Raw genomic sequence first — 20253 nt, forward strand, 5'->3', positions numbered from 1 at the left:
AGTTTTCCAGCCCAAAATATGTTCAAATCTGCCAAAATGCACTTAAAACCGCCCAATCTGGCAACACTGGAAGACACGCAGTTCTGTTGTTGTTGATATTCGCCATTTTGGAAGCGCAAAATACCAGGATGCAAATTATGCAATGCCCGTATGTAATCAACTCTCCTCACGCGTAGCGAGTCTACCCCTGTAGCGTTCAGACGTCCCATTTTATATCGGTGCTGCCCCGCAAACTAGCATTTACGCCGGAGTAAATTTCTTAAACCACCTCCCGAGCAGGGTTAGATTTGCACCGGTTTAAGCAGCTTTCAGGGGCTACACCGGTATAACTTTGTACCATGTGAACACTCTATATGACTATACCTCTGCCTAAATTTAGTTCCGGTCTGGAGCAGTCACACCACAACTATAATCACTTGGTGCTGCCACTCAGGGAAATAAATGCATGCTACTTAGGAATAGTCATGGAAGTTTTTTCCAAGTAGTAGCACATTATTCCAGGTCATACTGTACAGCATACATATTCCAGTGGTTGACAAAATACAGATAGGTCACAGATGATGGATTACGGAAATATAATAAAAAAAGATACGAAATATGGAGTGGTTATGGATTTTAATACGAATGCATCATGGATGCTAATAATTTAGGGATTGGTCATGGACGCTCCAGTATGTTATGGATTTCATACGGATGATGCATCACAGATAAAAAATTAAGAAGTCTAAAACAATTAAATGTTTGGACTGCTGAAGTTCATAATTAAAATATCTTACCTGCATTAATACACTTTATTAATTTACTATTGATATTTCATGGAAAAATCACATATCCGTATAAAACATCAGTGTTTTGTATTATATTTTTTATTTCCCGTGAATCAGTATTCCGTGACTTCATGATGCGACAAGGATGTACAAAGATGCCTGGGGAAAATAGCACATGCTCAGACAACATCACATGTAAACAATTACCTGATTGGTCAGATGTTTTATCGGATCAGGTCCAGGCCTGGAAAAATGGCTCTAGAAGCAATCTCACCGATACGGATAAACCCAGGCCTGGGCTATAGGTATCGTTATCGGTCTGGTGTGAGCACCAACCACATAAACTGCAGGGGACCGAGTTATTTATAGTTACTGTTATAGCTGTAGTTATAGTTATCGGTATTGTGGGACCGAGCCTTAATGGTTTACGTCATGTATCCAAGTCAAAAAAAAAAATTTGTAGCTAACAGAAGTGCTTAACATCATTATCTTTCTGTCTTCTCACCAATCTTGTGAATGCTCTGCTCTCTGCCCAGTCTGCGCACAGAGGTCAGATAAAGGTCGTTGTTCTTGTCAATCAAGGCGATCTTCCGGTCATTGGAGGCTCCACACTGGTCAAGAGCGATTTCCATCACCTCCATCTGAGACGTAGACAGACGTTTTGGAGAGAGAGAGAGAGAGAGAGAGATAGGGAGAGAGAGATAGGGAGAGAGAGAGTGGTACAGAATGAAAGAGAGAGAGAACTTTCTATCTATATTCCAACAGTGCCAGACAGTTGTCAAGACAGCACTTGTCCTTGTAAATAATAAAGATTTAACATACATTAAACTGAGCATTAGGATCATAACAGGAACAGGTGTTTAACCTAAACATTCACAATATGGCTTCAAGATGAAGATGAAACACGCCCGTATTTCAGCAGCGACAGTTGTTGAATTTATTGCGTCTTTAGGCATGATACAATTTGGAACCGCCCCTTGGCATGTGGTGAAACGTGCCCATGCAGCTGTGGCGCGTACGATACGCTGGCGATGGAGTGAGAGGGTGTGAAATGCATGCAGTGTGCAACGCTGTGCTGTCAAGAAATGCACGCAGAGCGATTTTACACACCGAGCAAACGCACTGCCCGGTGCATAATCCAAAAATTCGTTCAGGGATGGAGCTTAGTGCATATCAAATGCGACATTCCTGAGGAGAGAGCGAGGCGGAGAGCGAGAGGGCTCCGTCGGGTTAAGCTCTGTCATCCTCGGATGGCTTCTGACAGCCGCCTGTGTGCTCGGGTAGCCAGATTGGGGAATTCGTTTCACATCACTTGCTAATGGAGAGAGCAGAACATGGACAGGGTGCTGTGTGAAGAATAAGACGGAGAATAATGAGCTCAGTCCAGCAGGAAAATAGTAAAGGCAGATTAGGTGGAAAAATGGACATCCATCACACTTGTACTGGAGATTACTCGCGGTGACCTGCTGGAGTTTGTGTGAGGAAAGGCTGTGTGTGTGTGTGTGTGTGTGTGTGTGTGTGTGTGTGTCCACTGGCATTGCTTCGAAATATTCTGTTATTAGTGATCTGGCAGCAAGAAGCATTAAACAGTAAATAAGTCAGTGGGTTGAGAGAAGAGCACACTTCCCTGGGCCCCTATCTCTCTCACACACAGCAAAGGCAGACATCGCACACACTCACAGACCTCACTGGGACCTTGTAATGTCCAGATGAATATATATATTTGTGTGTGTGTGTGTGTGTGTGTGTGTGTGTGTGTGTGTGTGTGTGTGTGAGAGCTTGGATAGGGAGTTTGGATGAGTGTGTGTGAAAGACAAATCCAGCTGGCTCTAGCTTTAACACTCCTGGGTTTTGAAGCTGCACTTGAGGAGCGCTGGCACACACACACATGCTGACAAACAGTAACTGCTGATCCTGGCGACTCCCATCAACTCTTGTCCCAGAACCCCACCCCCCACACTTTCTCTCTCTCTCTCTCTCTCTCTCTCTCTCTCTCTCTGACCTCTCTAAGCTCATCCTAGGCTTTGTGTGCACCGACTGTCCTCTGGGTGGCGCAGAGGACACACACTCAAGTGTGAGAAAAGCTCACATAATTCCACATTCCACTTCCATTTTTTAGATTAATCAACATACACACACATACAGTACTGTGCAAAAGTCTTAGGCAGCCTATTTTTTTATCATACAAACTTTGTTATAGATTTACATTTTATCGCTTCTACATTATTGAGTCAGTACAAAAAACATTTTAGCGTTCCAAACATTCGTTCACGTTTTTCCAGCACAAAATTAAATGTTACAGAAAAAAAAAGTTTGTATCTAAGCAGCATATTACACAAGAGAGAACTTTTCAGATTAAAAAAGAAAACATAATGAAGGCTACTGGGTTTTGGTGCAAAATGAAGAAGCGAGTGTGACAGTCAAAGTGTCCAGAAGAACTGGGGCTGGTTGTGTAAGATGCTCAGTAAAACCTACAGCTCATTTCCTTATCAAACTGCACTCACTGTACCTCAGACTACTTTTTTTTTTTTAAAGCAAAGGGTTGTCTCACACCAAATATTTACTTTGCTTCATTTATTATGGCTTTCTGCACGTTATAAATTTTTTTTGAAGGCATCTTTGCTCTACAGCATTTCTTTTCTTTGCATGTCCCTTTTGCAAGACCTTTTTACAGTACGGTATATTAGCTTGTTAAATCTATAACAGTTATTCCATGAAATCGAGTCGTATTGAGTAAACCGAGTCAGCTATAAGCCATGTATGATGAGATTGAGTGGAATAACTGTTTTATTCTAACCACAGTCACTGGATTTTGAGAAACAGAGCATTTTTATTTTTTGCAAATTTGATAAATAAAAACTTTATACAAAACAGACAAAATCATTTCCGCTTAGAATGTAAACAAACCGGCAAAATGACAGTAGCAATTTGTGAAAAATGCTATAATAAGAATAATTCTTGAAAAATAAAAATTTTTAAAAAGATACGTTCTTCCCATCAAATACTTTCATTCCATATTTTGTTGCGCTTTTTTTGTATGTTTTGGGGTTTTGTTTTCATATAGAGTTTTTATTTCATCCTTGGTTGGTTCAGCAACACACTCCGCCATTTTGTTTTTCTCTACTCACGGTATATGAGCTGGTATCCTTGTAGGAGAGTAGCCAATCAGAGCATGCAAATGCTCATATCCAGTGAATGTGGATAGAATGACATTGATTATACACTTCATTGTTTTGAGGAGATAAATACATTAGTTTTTACTAATGCTATCTGGCTACACTGTTGCTAACAAGAGACGAACACAGAAGCGTCCGTGTTTCTTTCCTACTTCGTAGCTTGAAGTAGCTTCATAGGTCAAAAATGACACCATTCTGACTTTAGAATTCCCACTTCTTAAAGAAGTCAAACACAGAATAAGCCTTCATGACAATTTATAAGATTTAAAGTCATCGCTTTGTTGTTGTTTTACGTTAAATATGAATCCTAGCACTATGCTGCAGAAACTAGTGGAAAAAAATTAAAGGAAAAAATGATAATACTCATCTCATCTCATTATCTCTAGCCGCTTTACCCTTCTACAGGGTCGCAGGCAAGCTGGAGCCTGTCCCAGCTGACTACGGGCGAAAGGCGGGGTACACCCTGGACAAGTCGCCAGGTCATCACAGGGCTGACACATAGACACAGACAACCATTCACACTCACATTCACACCTACGGTCAATTTAGAGTCACCAGTTAACCTAACCTGCATGTCTTTGGACTGTGGGGGAAGCCGGAGCACCCGGAGGAAACCCACGCGGACACGGGGAGAACATGCAAACTCCGCACAGAAAGACCCTCGCCAGCCCCGGGGCTCGAACCCAGGACCTTCTTGCTGTGAGGCGACAGCGCTAACCACTACACCACCGTGCCGCCATGATAATACTGTTACTATTTATTTTTAAAATCCTGCTCACACAGCTATTATTTTTGTCTGTATTTGTTTGTGATATTTTCGAACAATTCTTATTCATTCCCAAAATATAAAAACAAGGAAAAACCCCCCCCCAAAAAACCCCAACAACAAAACCCCATATTTATATCTGGGTAACAATGTGTCCATGTTCTGTTCCCTAATGTGGAGATAAGTGATGCTGAATAAACACGTCAGTTCTGTCAGTAGTGCATAGGTGTGAATGTACATTCTGTCTGTGCTGGGTAAAATAAAAGCGTAATTTACCTTGTGGGTTAAAGGCTTGCCATCACCAATGGGCTTTCCTGTTTGAGCGTCAAACAAATACACGACTGAAAAACAACAGAGAGCAGAAGCAGAGCATGAGCTACAGTTCTCATCTTCCTGGAGAAACTCTGTGCAATCTCTCACTATCACTCACTTGAAGATTACATTACACAATCTTTCATCGAACTTCAATGACTTTTGTCTTCAGCCATAGACAGGGGAAATAATATTGAAATAGGATGTCACATCCTGTTTCTCTGACACTCGCCCCATTGCCAGCTATTATCGAGCCTGTTTCACTGAGAAAAATGTCACATTACAAGAAATATTCCTCATCATTTCTTCTGAAAACAGTACGTCGTGAATGATTCAGGAACAGATCTCCAGTGTTGTTATGTTCGTCACTGTATGTGTTCATGTACACCAGTGGTTCCCAAACTGTTGTAACACTAATGAACTCTTAAACAAGTCCTATTCTGTAAGATAATAAACAATATTACTGTTCCCTGAACAAAAGAGCATTAAAATGTAAATTTAGTAGAATGGAGTGCACCATTAAAGCTTTACTCTTACAAGTAATTACGGTCCAATTACATACCCTAAATCTTTTTTTTAAGTTACATTACATCCACGTTCCAAGATAAGTGTACCATCTCAGCAATAAAGTACCCTTCCTACTGAGTGTGTAAAGTACTTTTGAAAAAAATGTTGCTTCCAAAATTGTCACATAACCTATACCACATGTTTACTTGATTATAGCATTATTATTATTATTATTATTATTATTATGCGTTTATAATGCACAAGGTTTAACTTATATTAATAATAAAAATATATTTAAAAATATTGCTTCCAAAATTCTCACACAATCTACGTATACCACATATTTAATTAACTAGAGCATCAATATTATTATTATACATTTATTTTATCAATTTATCATTATGAATATTATTGAATAGTATATTTATTGCAGATTGATAATATTGTTATTATTATACATTTCTTTTATAATAATTTTCTTTGTCATATTAACATATAATATATATAAACAGTGTGTTTATATAATAATAATAATTATTATTATTATTATTATGTGTTTATAATGCACAAGGTTTAACTTATATTAATATTAAAATATATTTAAAAATATTGCTTCCAAAATTGTCACACAATTTACATATACCACATATTTAATTAACTAGAGCATCAATATTATTATAATAATAATAATAATAATAATAATAATAATTATTATTATTATTATTATTGTTGCACATACAAAGCCACAATTTTATTATTGTGGCTTTTATGACCATCTTAGTTACTTTTTAATAATAACATTATTATTATTTTTAACTTGTATTAATATTACTATGTTATATATATATATATATATATATATATATATATATATATATATATATTCATACATATATATATACACACACACACACACACACACACTGTAATATATATATATATATATATATATAACTATTTTTAACTATTTTTTAAATCATCTTAAGCTGTATCATTCATAGGTGGATTTGTGACTCATGTTTGTAGGGCTTTTATATACTAGAACTGATCATATTAATGGATTATTATTATATTATGAGATATTTTCATCATATTCTGATTTTCTTTTATAGAAACGTTTTCTTAAAGCTACACTGACTTCCAGATTTTTCAAGTGTAGGTCATAAAAATAATTTTCCCTGACACCCAATTATTTTTGCTTAGTGGACCGAAAGCTACTGAATTCAAATCACAGACTTCCAATTTTATTAGTTTTTTTCTTTTTTAATAGAACAATTAATGAATTTAAGGCCATGTGGGCCTAAATTCTCTGCTATTTTTTCCTGTTTCACCATGACCCAATTCAAGATACTATGTCATGCATCACGTGGTGGGCTTTCCCTGTTCACACAAGTCATTGTGGGATACAAATTTGAAACAGGAGAGAAAAATGGAGGACGTCAGTGTGCAAATGAAACATGAAAGACCGACTACAGTAACAGAAAGCAAGAAGAAAAGATGTTATGTTGCAAAGGAAAGGAAACACAGGACCAAACTAATAAATATCAGCAGTCAGCGAGCACCTCGGTGTGATCAACTGTTCGTTTAGCGACAGAATGAATGATGGAACTGTCAGTGCACGGTCAAAGGTAAACCTGTAGATGGCAGTAATGTAGCACTGTGGATGCCAGCTGCTGTAAAACCCAAAAGAAGAAGAAGAAGGTAAACCTGCGCATGCGCACACGGACTTCCTCTGTCTGCTTGACTGCACAAAGTGAGCGATTTCATGCACATTATTTGCTCAGGAACCCCCTCATATTAAATAACTTCCTAGCCACAGAATGGCCTGGTTTCTTTTTTTCTTTTTTTCTTTTTTTAATTTGAGATATTACAGAAATAAACATATATCACAATGACCAATTTTCAGAGGGAACAAAATTTCACTGATTTTATGAAATCGGTGAAATGAAATTGTATGAAATTTTAGACAATAAGCAATATAAATTTGTTTTGCTTTAGATATTTTATGTTTTATACAGGAATTTTTATATATTTTTTGTACACTTGAGAATGTTTTGTAATTTAGCTATTTATTAATGTATGTAATATGCATTTGATCATATTCAAATGTTAATTTGCATGAAATAAGTATTAAATTAGTATTATTATTATGACTCCTGAACATCAGTACTTTCCCTCTCCCTTTCTCTGTGTTCGTGTGTTAGTTGCAGTACTCTCTGTTCTTCCAAACACATCTTGCACTTGTTTCTGGTCAGTTAGTAAAAGCTCTGTTTTGTGGCACTTGTAGCACTTGGCCAGGATTCCGCTTGTAAATGAATAAATCTGAGCGCAAGTGGAAAAAGGGCTTAGTCATTGTTTTGTAAATTCTCATCTGACCAAAAGCTTAATTGTTTTTGAGGTTAGCTAAAAACGAGTGAATGACTACGTCCTGAAGGTTTTTCAAAAAGGAGGCCAACGCAAACTCAACCCGAGTGTAGCTGTCATACCGCCGTGTCCGTCTGAGTTTCACAATAACTCGAGTGCCTGGACTCAGACGGGTGTAAGAAGCGCTGTGCGAAACTTTACAGAAGTGACAAAACAAATGTGGATTTGATGGTGATGTGAAGTTTTGATCGTTTATTTAAAACTAGCTCAACATTCATATTTGCTTTGGAATGCAATAAGATACTGGATCTCCTTAAGATCTTGTGGTTCTAGTCTCTTGATTTTTAAGCAGGATTTTCGACCAACAATGATGCGTGATGCATAATATATGATCATAAGTTGTGATATATTGTTTTTGTAACAAGGCATTACTAAGATTGTGAAATTAAACGTAATTCAAAATGTCAAGTAAATCACACCTTTTTCATCGGTCTTGTCTCGTACAGCGATGGTATCGTTGCTCAGTGAGACCGTCTGCGCGTTCAGAATATCTGCCCTCATGCCTGGAAACTTGGGAGCGGAGACCAGACGTCCTTCATACGAGTACACGTAGATGCCTCCTCCATCAACCAATAGGAAATGCCTACATGGCGTAGAGACAAGGCGTAAAAAAAATACAGAAAAAACAAGAGTAGGATGAGAAAAAGATGGACGAGTTCGCTATATAGCACAGCCATAATTGAACCTTTCAGAAAACAACTTGCTAAACAAACAAACAACAGGGGAAGCGAGCCTATAATTTGTACCATTGCTTGAAAAACTTCATGACTGTTGCAGTGCTTTTTCTCCAAATGGATGAGAACAATGAACCCAAAGCAGCGATTGCGTCCCCGCCAAATGAGGTTTCATAAGAGAGGGAAGAAAAGCCCGCAGTGATCCAAGAGCTTCATTTCACTGAGCTGATGAACAATAACCTTGGAGAAGTGTAACCATTATAGCCAGTGACTAATGGAGATCGCTTTTCCACATGAGCAGGTCTTGGTTCAAGTGTGCTTCGCTGTTGGCTAACACTGCACACTGCTTTGGCAGGTGTGTGATAGAGGAGCCCTGGATACAGAGGGATACAGAGGATAGGGGCAAAAAAGGGGCATGTGGAGTAGGGGGAGGAGCAAACTGATACATCAACACGATGACATTTTTGTCCAGTATTTTGTACAGCGTATATTGGCTACATGGTGTCAGTTTGACCAGTTTTATATTGTACTTTTTTTATTGTAGTGTTAAAGTATACAGTGGTACTTGAAAGTTTGTGAACCCTTTAGAATTTTCTATATTTCTGCATAAATATGATCTAAAACATCATCAGATTTTCACACAAGTCCTAAAAGTAGATAAAGAGAACCCAGTTAAACAAATGAGACAAAAATATTATACTTGGTCATTTATTTATTTAGGAAAAGGATCCAGTATTACATATCTGTGAGTGGCAAAAGTATGTGAACCTTTGCTTTCAGTATCTGGTGTGACCCCCTTGTGCAGCAATAATTGCAACTAAACATTTCCGGTAACTGTTGATCAGTCCTGCACACCGGCTTGGAGGAATTTTAGCCCATTCCTCCGTACAGAACAGCTTCAACTCTGGGATGTTGGTGGGTTTCCTCACATGAACTGCTCGCTTCAGGTCCTTCCACAACATTTCGATTGGATTAAGGTCAGGACTTTGACTTGGCCATTCCAAAACATTAACTTTATTCTTCTTTAACCATTCTTTGGTAGAACGACTTGTGTGCTTAGGGTCATTGTCTTGCTGCATGACTCACCTTCTCTTGAGATTCAGTTCATGGACAGATGTCCTGACATTTTCCTTTAGAATTCGCTGGTATAATTCAGAATTCATTGTTCCATCAATGATGGCAAGCTGTCCTGACCCAGATGCAGCAAAACAGGCCCAAACCATGATACTACCACCACCATGTTTCACAGATGGGATAAGGTTCTTATGCTGGAATGCAGTGTTTTCCTTTCTCCAAACATAACGCTTCTCATTTCAACCAAAAAGTTCTATTTTAGTCTCATCCGTCCACAAAACATTTTTCCAATAGCCTTCTGGCTTGTCCACGTGATTTGTAGCAAACTGCAGACCAGCACCAATGTTCTTTTTGGAGAGCAGTGGCTTTCTCCTTGCAACACTGCCATGCACACCATTGTTGTTCAGTGTTCTCCTGATGGTGGACTCATGAACATTAACATTAGCCAATGTGAGAGAGGCCTTCAGTTGCTTAGAAGTTACCCTGGGGTCCTTTGTGACCTCGCTGACGATTACACGCCTTGCTTTTGGAGTGATCTTTGTTGGTTGACCACTCCTGGGGAGGGTAACAATGGTCTTGAATTTCCTCCATTTGTACACAATCTGTCTGACTGTGTATTGATGGAGTCCAAACTCTTTAGACATGGTTTTGTAACCTTTTCCAGCCTGATGAGCATCAACAATGCTTTTTTGTGCCATGATACACTTCCACAAACATGTTGTGAAGCTCAGACTTTGATAGATCCCTGTTCTTTAAATAAAACAGGGTGCCCACTCACACCTGATTGTCATCCCATTGATTGAAAACACCTGACTCTAATTTCACCTTCAAATTAACTGCTCATCCTAGAGGTTCACATACTTTTGCCAGTCACAGATATGTAATATTGGATAATTTTCCTCAATAAATAAATGACCAAGTGTAATATTTTTGTCTCATTTGTTTAACTGGGTTCTTTTTATCTACTTTTAGGACTTGTGTGAAAATCTGATGATGTTTTAGGTCATATTTATGCAGAAATATAGAAAATTCTAAAGGGTTCACAAACTTTCAAGCACCTCTGTATAAGACGAGTTTATACTTTATTTCGTATTATTATACATACAGGACACTTTTTCGATGGAAAAAGTGTCCTTCTAGCAGGTTTCATTCATTTGGTTTGATAGCATGCAATATTGTTAGCATATCACTTATCCTATGTGTATTAGGTCACTCTACCTAATGGAGAATGAGCGTTGAATATGGTTTATGATATTGCATGGTTTTCAAGACAACATGATGTCACACATTGGAGACGTAAAACTTCCGTGCTAGCAAGCGACTGTGACAATTTGTAAACAAACATGGCTGCCAGGTTTGCTTTGTTAAATACGGAAGATTTTGAGAGAATTTTGAAAGAGAAAGATGCATCAAACACCCGAAAGGAATGTATTATAATAATAATAATAATAATAATAATAATAATGACTGGCTTTTTTTTCGTGGTATATCAGATATATTCCATTCAGCTACTCATCTTTGATTTGTTCAATATCATGCTAGTTGAATGGAATATATCTGATAAACGCCAGCCAATATTATTGAAATATTTAACTGATTTGTTAAAATATTTAGCTGACCGATACTGTAAATTCTTTGCAATTTATACCACAGCACTGTTAAATTCATGATTCTGATTGGTCAGAAGGTGTTGATTAATTTTCTCTAACAGCAGCTCTGACAGTAGCACTGGTTCTAATGCCTTATTATTTCTATAACTGATTCTAATATGTTATTGTTTCTATAACTCTGATACGGATGCTAACCATAAACTGAGTTGAATAATAAAAGGATTAAAACATGTTGTTACTTAACAAAGAAAATATATAATCATTATTATTCTATCTACATTCACTAGATATGAGCAATTGTGCGCTCTGATTGGCTACGCCACTACTATGTTATCAGTTCATGTACCGTGAGTAAAGAAAAACAAAATGGCAGAATGTGTTGCTGAACCAACCGAGAACGAAATAAAAACTCTACTCGAAAACAAAACCCCAAAAATACAAAAAAAAGGGATAAAGGTATTTGATGGCAAGAACATATCTTTTTTTATTTTTCAAAAATTATCACATTTTTCACAAATTGCTCCTGCCATTTTGCCAGTTTGTTTACATTCTAAGTGGAAATGATTTTGTCGGACATTTTATATAAAGTTTTTATTGATCGAATTTGCAAAAAATAAAAATGCTCTGTTTCTCAAAATCCAGTGAATGTGGACAGAATAAAACAGTTATTCCACTCAATCTTGTCGTACATGGCTTATAGCCAACTCGGTGCTACGTGACTCAGCTCATGTATGACTCAATTTCTTGGAATAACTGCTAATTACTATTATTTTGCCTTACAAATTAATTATATTGACTTATTCACTTTTTTCCCCCAAGATAACTCATTATTCTGACATACTCATTTTAACTTCATCATTATTTCAAGATATCTTATTTTGACTTGGTAACGTGTTATTTAAAGATCTCATTATTTTGATGTAACTTGTATTTTGATTTAGTCACTGATTATTTTGTCTTAGTAGCTCTTTTTTCTGAGTAATTCAAGCTGCTTTTTTGGTCTTATAAACTTTGAGAGAGAAAAACAGGAAACTGATGAGGGAACAACTGGTTATAGCTGCTATAATGTAAGTGAAGTAAACAGAAATTACAACCCCAAATCAGAAAAAATTGGGATAGTATGGAAAATGCAAATACAAAAAAAGAAAGAAGTGATTTCTAAATGTACTTTGACTTGTATTACATTGCAGAGAGTACAAACCCAAGATATTTCATGTTTTGTCTGGTCAACTTCATTCCATTTGTTAAAGCTATACTGCCTTTCAGATTTTTCAAGTGTAGGTCATAAAAAGAATTTTCCTGACACCCAATTGTTTGTTTAGTGGACCTTTCCTGGATAAACTGTTCCTTTCCTGGAACAGTTTATCTCTCGACTTACGGAAGGAACGGCGGAATGGGTCCAGTGTCTTTGCCCGGAATCGCTGGAACGAGCCATTGAGCTGGCGGAGGACCATCTGGAGGCGGCTCCAATGGCAGGCAGACAAGGCGCCTCCCCTCGTTTCTCTTCTCTCTCTCTCTTCTCCCCCTCCGTCTCTTGTCCCCCTCCCCACCCCATGCCCCTGCCGCGGAGGCAGTGGCCGGCTCCTCCCCAGCCGGCCCATCGCACCCGTGGTGTCCTCCCATCTCCCTCTTCCGTGTCTGTGTTGTTGTCTCTTCCTCAGGTGAGTGACACCCATAACACCAGTGCAGAGGGAAAGCCTGGGCCGGTGTGCTGGCGCGGTGGGGAATTGGAGCATCTCCAGAGTCGGAGCTCTGCAAGGGAGGTGGGAGCTGTAATTTATATCCCCGATGCGCCAGAAACCGCCCCTGATCGGGCCGGAACGTATCGCATACTGGTAAGTGTTCAAGGGGATACATATCACGCTTTGGTGGATTCCGGTTGTAATCAGACCTCAATTCACCAATGCCTGGTGCAAGGTGAGGCATTGGGGAGAGCACAAGCGGTGAAAATGTTGTGTGCATGGGGATGTTCACAATTATCCCTTAGTGTCTGACCGTATTCTATTCCGGGGCCAAATGCATAGAGTAAAGGCCTCTTCCTCTAATCAAGACCCCGTTTAAGCGAATTGGGATGGATCTCATCGGGCCATTAGATCGGTCAGCATGGGGATATCGCTTTATTTTAGTTCTGGTGGACTATGCAACGTGATATCCGGAAGCAGTGCCTCTCCGCAATATCTTAGCACGCAGTATTGCGGAAGCGCTCTTCCACTTTATCTCCCGGGTCAGGATTCCGAAAGAAATCCTGACAGACCAAGGTACTTCATTTATGTCATACACACTGCGCGAACTGTATGAGTTATTAGGGATTAAGTCTATCCGCACCAGTGTCTATCACCCACAAACGGATGGCTTAGTAGACCAATTTAACCAAACATCAACTCTCGCCTGCCGTGCTTCTGTGCTCCACCCACATCAGTAACTGCTACAATGCAATCTCATTCTTTCGGTCACTACCCACAGCTCGTGACCATAGGTGAGAGTGGGAACGTAGATGGACCAGTAAATTGAGAGCTTTGCCTTTTGGCTCAGCTCTCTCTTTACCACAACAGATTGGTTTAGCATCCGCATCACTGCTGACACTGCCCTGATCCATCTGTCCAATTCCAGCTCCCCCTTACCCTCACTCATGTACAAAACCCCGAGATACTTAAACTCCTCCACTTTAGGTAGCAACTCCCCCCTGACCCAGAGGAGGCACTCCACCTGTTTCTGGCTGAGCGCCATGGCCACGGACTTGGAGATGCTGATCCTCATCCTAGCCGCTTCGCACTCAGCTGCAAACCACCCCAGCGCATGCTGTAAGTTACAGATGGATGAAGCCAACAGGACCACATCATCCACAAAAAGCAGAGACGTGATCCTGATGCCACCAAACCAGACACCCTCCACTCCTTGGCTGTGCCTAGAAATTCTGTCCATAAAAGTTATGAACAGAACCAGTGACAAAGGGCAGCTCTGGCGGAGTCCCACATGCACTGGGAACGAGTCTGACTTACTGCCGGCAATGCAAACCAAACTCCTGCTTCAGTCATACAGGGTCCGAATGGCCCACAGTAGTGGGCCCTGAACCCCATACTCCCGAAGCACCCCCCACAGGGCACCATGAGGGACACGGTCGTAAGCCTTCTCCAGATCCACAAAACACATATAGACTGGTTGGGCAAACTCCCATGCACTCTCCAGTATCCTTGCAAGCATAAAGAGCTGGTCCAGTGTTCCACAACTAGGACGAAAACCGCATTGTTCCTCCTGAATCTGAGGTTCAACTATCGACCGGATTCTCCTCTCCAGCACCCCAGCATTGGCTTTCCTGGGGAGGCTGAAAAGTGTGATCCCCCTATAGTTGGAACACACTCTCCAGTCCCCCTTTTTAAAAAAGGGGGCCCACCACCCCAGTCTGCCAATCCAGAGGCACTGTCCCCGACCTACACGCAATGTTGAAGAGGCGTGTCAGCCAAGACAGCCCAACAACATCCCGTGCCTTCAGGAACTGAGGATGACTCTCATCCACCCCCAGAGCCAAGCCACCGAGGAGCTTTTTAACCACCTCGGCAACCTCAGCCCCTGTGATAGACGAGTCCTCCCAAGCACCCTCAGACTCTGCATCCTCCTCAGACAACATGAAGGTGGAATTGAGGAGCTCCTCAAAGTATTCCTTCCACTGCTGGATGATGTCCCCAGTTGAGGTCAACAGCACTCCATCCTCACTGTAAACAGTAGGGACAGAGCACTGCTTCCCCTTCCTGAGCCGCCGGATGATTTGCAAGAATCTCTTCGAGGCTGACCGAAAGTCACTTTCCATGGCCTCACTGAACTCCTCCCACACCCGAGTTTTTGCTTCAGTGACCGCCAGAACCGCATTCCGTTTGGCCCATCTGTATTTGTCAGCTGCCTCTAGAGACCCACAGGCTAACCAAGCCCGATAGGACTCCTTCTTCAGTTTGATGGCTCCCCTCACCACAGGTGTCCACCACCAGGTTCAGGGACTACTGCCATGACAGGGACCAACAACCTTGCAGCCACAGCTCTGCATGGCCGTCTCAGCAATGGAGGTGTGGAACATGGTCCACTCAGATTCAATGTCCCCATCCTCCCCCGGTATGCAGTTGAAGCTCTGCCGGATGTGGCAGTTGAAGATCCGACAAAGGGGAGCCTCTGCCAGACATTCCCAGTATACCCTCACTACACATTTGGGCCTACCAGGTCTGTCCAGCCTCCTCCTCCACCGTCTGATCCAGCTCACCACCAGGTAGTGATCATGCTCTGCTCCTCTCTTCACCAGAGTGTCCAAGACATATGGTCGTAGATCAGATGAAACGACTACAGTCAATCATCGATCTACGGCTTAGGGTGTCCTTGTGCCACGTGCAGTTATGGACACCCTTATGCTCGAACATGCTGTTCGTTATGGCCAAACCGTGCATGGGACAGAAATCCAACAAAAGAAGACAGCTGGGGTTAAGATTGGGCAGGCCATTCCTCCTAATCACACCCCTCCAGGTCTCAACGACATTGCCCACGTGAGCGTTGAAGTCTCCCAGTAAAACAATGGAGTCCCCTCGTGGTGCACTGTCTAGCACCCCACTCAAGGACTCCAAGGAGTCCAGGTACTCTGAACTACCATTTGGTGCATAAGTGCAAATGACAGAGACCGTTCCCCGACCCGAAGGTGCAGGGAAATGACCCTCTCATTCACTGGGGAGAACTCTGATATTAGTGCACCAAACTGGGGGGGCTACCAATAGCCCCACCCCTGCCCAGCACTGCTCACCCTTGGCAACTCCAGCATAGAAGAGAGTCCAACCCCTCTCCAGAAAATTGGTTCCAGAGCCCAAGTTATACATTGAGGTGAGCCCAACTATATCTAGTCGGTACCGCACAACCTCACGCACAAGCTCAGGCTCCTTTCCCACCAGAGAAGTGACATTCCATGTCCCAAAAGCCAGTTTTGTCAGCCGGGAATCAGTACGCCAGAGCCTCCACCTTTGGCTGCTACCCGATCCACGGTGCAACGGACCCTTATGGCACCTCCTGCGGGTGGTGGATCCACAGGAGAGTGGTCCCATGTTGCTCATTTGGGCTGGGCTCGGCCTGCAACGCATTCCAAAGAAAGTTGGGATAGAGCAATTTAAGGCTAGTAATGAGGTAAAATAATTAATTAATGATGTGATTTGAAACAGGTGATTGTAATCATGATTTGGTACAAAATCAGTATCCAGGAAAGGCCTAGGCTTTGAGAAGCAAAGATGGGCCGAGGAGCTCCAGAAGCACCGTCGACTTCTCTGGGCTTGGAGGTGTCTGGGATGGACCATCACATAGTGGAAATGTGTATTGTGGTTGGATGAATCAGGTCTTTATTTGTAAGGAATGGACGCTGCGTGCTCTGGATCAAAGCCGAAAAGTACCATCCAGACTGTTACCAGGAACAAATCCCAAAGCCAGGGAGAGTCTGTCATGGTATGGGATTGTGTTAGTGCCCTTGGCAAAGGTAACTTACACTTCTGTGATGGAGCATTAATGCAGAAAAGTACACTAAGGTTTTATAGCAACATACTCTGCCTTCAAGAGAGCATCTTTTCCAGAGATATTTCAACAAGACAATGCAAAACCACATTCTGCACACATTACAAAGGCATGGCTGTGGAAGAAGACGGTGCCTGTCCCCAGTAGAGAATGTGTGGTGAACTTTGAAGTGAAAAATATGACAATGACGACCCCATACTGTTGCACACCTAAAGACCCTGTTTGCAGGAAGAATGGGACAAAATAACACCTGAAACGCTTCATCACTTGGTGTCTTCAGTCCCTTTTAATTGTTGTGAGAAGGAACGGTAACATTATAAAGTGGTAAATGCTTTACTGTCCTAACTTTTTTGAAATGTGTTTCAAGAATTGAAATTGAAATAAGCATTTATTTAAAAAAAACCCCAATACAAATCATGAGGTAAAACATCAAATAATGTGCTGTTGTATTGTTTTGAGTGCAATACAAGTCAAAGATTATTTACAAGTCATTGTTTTCAGTTTTAATTTCAACATACAGTCCCAACTTTTTTTTTTTTTTGCAGATGTCCCATGATATTAAAAGTATTTATAACTATCACCTAATAAAAAAGCACAACCAATCCTGTGGTTGATTATTTTCCTGTAACTGCACACCGTGTTAGATTTTATTCCAAACTTATTTAATCATGTTTGCATTAGCAGTACTAGTATTTCAGCCTGCTCTTGGCATCCCACTGAAAATGAGCTCAGAATTTCTGGCTTCAGAGATAAAAATCAAATGAGTCAGAAAACACACAGAGGAGTCTCACCTCTCGGCCTGGAGGATCAGGCTGACCGTGCCTTCCTTCAAGTCAAATATCAGCGGTGTGTTCCAGTTTTTAGTGCTGTCAGCAAAAGTTCAAAACAAAACACGGTCTTATTATAAGAACAATAATATTTCTCAAATAATTATTATTAGAACGACTAAAATAATATGACTGAGACTAAATAAAACAGGCACAAATGAAAAGGTCAGGATACCAAAAAAAATCAGGAAAAGCAATAACACTCAGACCACAGCACTGCATGAGATCATTGTTAAAGGGTGAGTCACAGAACGATATGAACGCGTCATTAAGAAAAAAAAAGCAAAAAGGGAGCAATAAAATTAAAAGGGTGAAAGTTAAGAGTAAAGGGCAGTAACTGGTGAAATACCTGTAGACTAAACACTGCAGAGCGGTGGCTACAACCAGGTGACCGTGAGATAGTGATGCTTTGATGACTCGATCCCTGAACTCCAATGTGTCCACTGCATCATTCAGCACATTCCTCACCTAAAACACAAACTAGCTGTTATTTACTATAATCCACCCATCCGTTATCCGTAACCACTTATCCTGTGCAGGGTCGCGGGCAAGCTGGAGCCTATCCCAGCTGACTATGGGCAAGAGGCGGGGTACATCCTGGACAAGTCGCCAGATCATCACAGGGCTGACATATAGAGACAAACAGCCATTCACACTCACATTCACACATTCAATTTAGAACCACCAATTAGCCTAACCTGCATGTCTTTGGGCTGCAGGGGAAACCGGAGCACCCGGAGGAAACCCACGCAGACACAGGAAGAACATGCAAACTCCACACAGAAAGGCCCCCATTGGCCACTGAGCTCAAACCCAGAACCTTCTTGTTGTGAGGTGACAGTGTTATGCCCAGGTCAGACGGCAGGCTGCAACTAGTTTTCAACTACTTGCGTCTACCTGCGATAACAAAATCGCAGGTAGACGCAAGACTGGTCTTGCATCAACGCACAACGACGCAGATAATGGCAGAGTGTTGCAGAGGGTCTTTAGTAGAGGCAGGCTGACACAAATGAATCACGATCTGTTCACATTTCAGCTGCAATTCGCTTCCAATCGGTGCAAATAGCAGGTTGACGCATGTACAGGCAGGCAGTCGTGCTACGCTTGAGCGACCAATTGCAGGTTGAAGCAGGTTGTGGCAGCTAGACGCAGGGGAAGACAAGTCTTTAGAGATGACTGCAATGCATCGCAGGTGGACGCAGATTGCACCTGCAAATAGTTTACAACAACCTGCAAGCAGTCTTATGGCCTTATATTTTTTAAAGGTTTTCTAGGCACTGCATCAACCTGCGTCTGCTTCTGACTGGTTGCATCCTGTCATAACAGCTTAAAAACTCAGCATCTTGCAATATGTCTGACCACAATGAAGGATTCGATGCAAAACGCCTGCGTCTACCTGCGAACGGTCAGCTGGCGACCGATTGCAGGTCGCAGCATGCGTCTTTCTGCCGTCTGACCTCGGCATTAACCACTACACCACCATGCTGCCCTTAGTTATTATAAAATTATTTTTATTTAACTATTCATTTATTTTTGACCTTTCTTTATTTAAAAGTGAAGCTTTAGAAAAATAAACTGTACTAAAAATTAAGGAAAAAAGCGTGAAGCTTCGGTGTCGCTCGGACACCATAATCAAGTGAGTGTTCGTAAGTGAAGTCAATGTCAAAACATATAAAAATAGATTAGCATAATGCTAAACAAAATGCTTGGCCTGTAAGGAGTCCGACTGCATGCTGAGAGCTGGTCTGCCTTCTCAAATGGAGAGCATTTTGTACAATAAGCAGTTGAATTTACTCTGACACTTTCTTAAGACAACAAAGTTCTTGTTAAAGGATATGGGACATGGATTTTCACCTGGGCATAATTATGTATAAAGGACATAAGAAATGCCATCTAAATCACTGCAGGGCGTCAAAAATGTGAAAATCATCACATTATTCAAGTTTTTTTATACATCAGCGTAAAACAAGGATTCGTTAATGAGCTAGGTGGTCACGTGACCCGTGACGTCACAAAAACTTTCCAAGGAGCCAGCGCTTGGGAATCTAATGTAAACAGGTTACTGAAATGGACACCATCGACAGTGACATTCCCGATGTTTCACAGAGATGTGAAGTTAGACCCTATCAATTCGAACCGATAGCTGGAAATTCACATGAACATGGATCTTGTCTTTACTCTGACGGGTCAGATGATTCTGAGAGTGAGAGTTCATTCAGCCCTCATGAAACTGAAAGTGGTCGGCTCGATAACACATCCTGGTAAGTTAAAAACAATTCTGCTCAAAGGCTAATGATCTGTTGAAAGAAGTATTATTTTTGTATCATACATTGAAAGTTCATCATAGATCTAGCTAAAGTCCGTTGCAAGCTAGTTTTTTTTTTTTTGCTGATATTTTTCGAGATTGATTGAGATACAATGCTTCCAGAGTCCGAGATGAAAACATTCAAAATGGCGAAACGAGTCAGAATTATGATAATCAATAACTGATACACCCAAAATTATAATACTAATCCTTACCTCGGCTTTCAGTCGCTTATGGCCCTTTTCCACTACCCTTTTTCAGCTCACTTCAGCTCGCTTCAGCTCA

The 20253-nt window shown here is 41.0% G+C and overlaps 1 protein-coding gene across 2 annotated transcripts in view; it reads right to left on the bottom strand.

Moving 5' to 3' along the window:
• Positions 1–20253, bottom strand: part of ift80 (intraflagellar transport 80 homolog (Chlamydomonas)) — a 200710-nt gene that overhangs the window by 26749 nt on the left and 153708 nt on the right. For both annotated transcript variants that reach the window (XM_060905275.1, XM_060905274.1), the window contains 5 exons: positions 18013–18131; positions 17628–17702; positions 8372–8535; positions 4986–5050; positions 1273–1408 (listed from right to left, as the gene is read on the bottom strand). In XM_060905275.1, coding sequence (XP_060761258.1) covers positions 1273–1408; positions 4986–5050; positions 8372–8535; positions 17628–17702; positions 18013–18131 — 559 coding nt within the window. The remainder of the gene's footprint in view (positions 1–1272; positions 1409–4985; positions 5051–8371; positions 8536–17627; positions 17703–18012; positions 18132–20253) is intronic.

The sequence above is a fragment of the Neoarius graeffei genome, chromosome 23 (genome assembly GCF_027579695.1).
Source record: "Neoarius graeffei isolate fNeoGra1 chromosome 23, fNeoGra1.pri, whole genome shotgun sequence".
Taxonomy (NCBI): domain Eukaryota; kingdom Metazoa; phylum Chordata; class Actinopteri; order Siluriformes; family Ariidae; genus Neoarius; species Neoarius graeffei.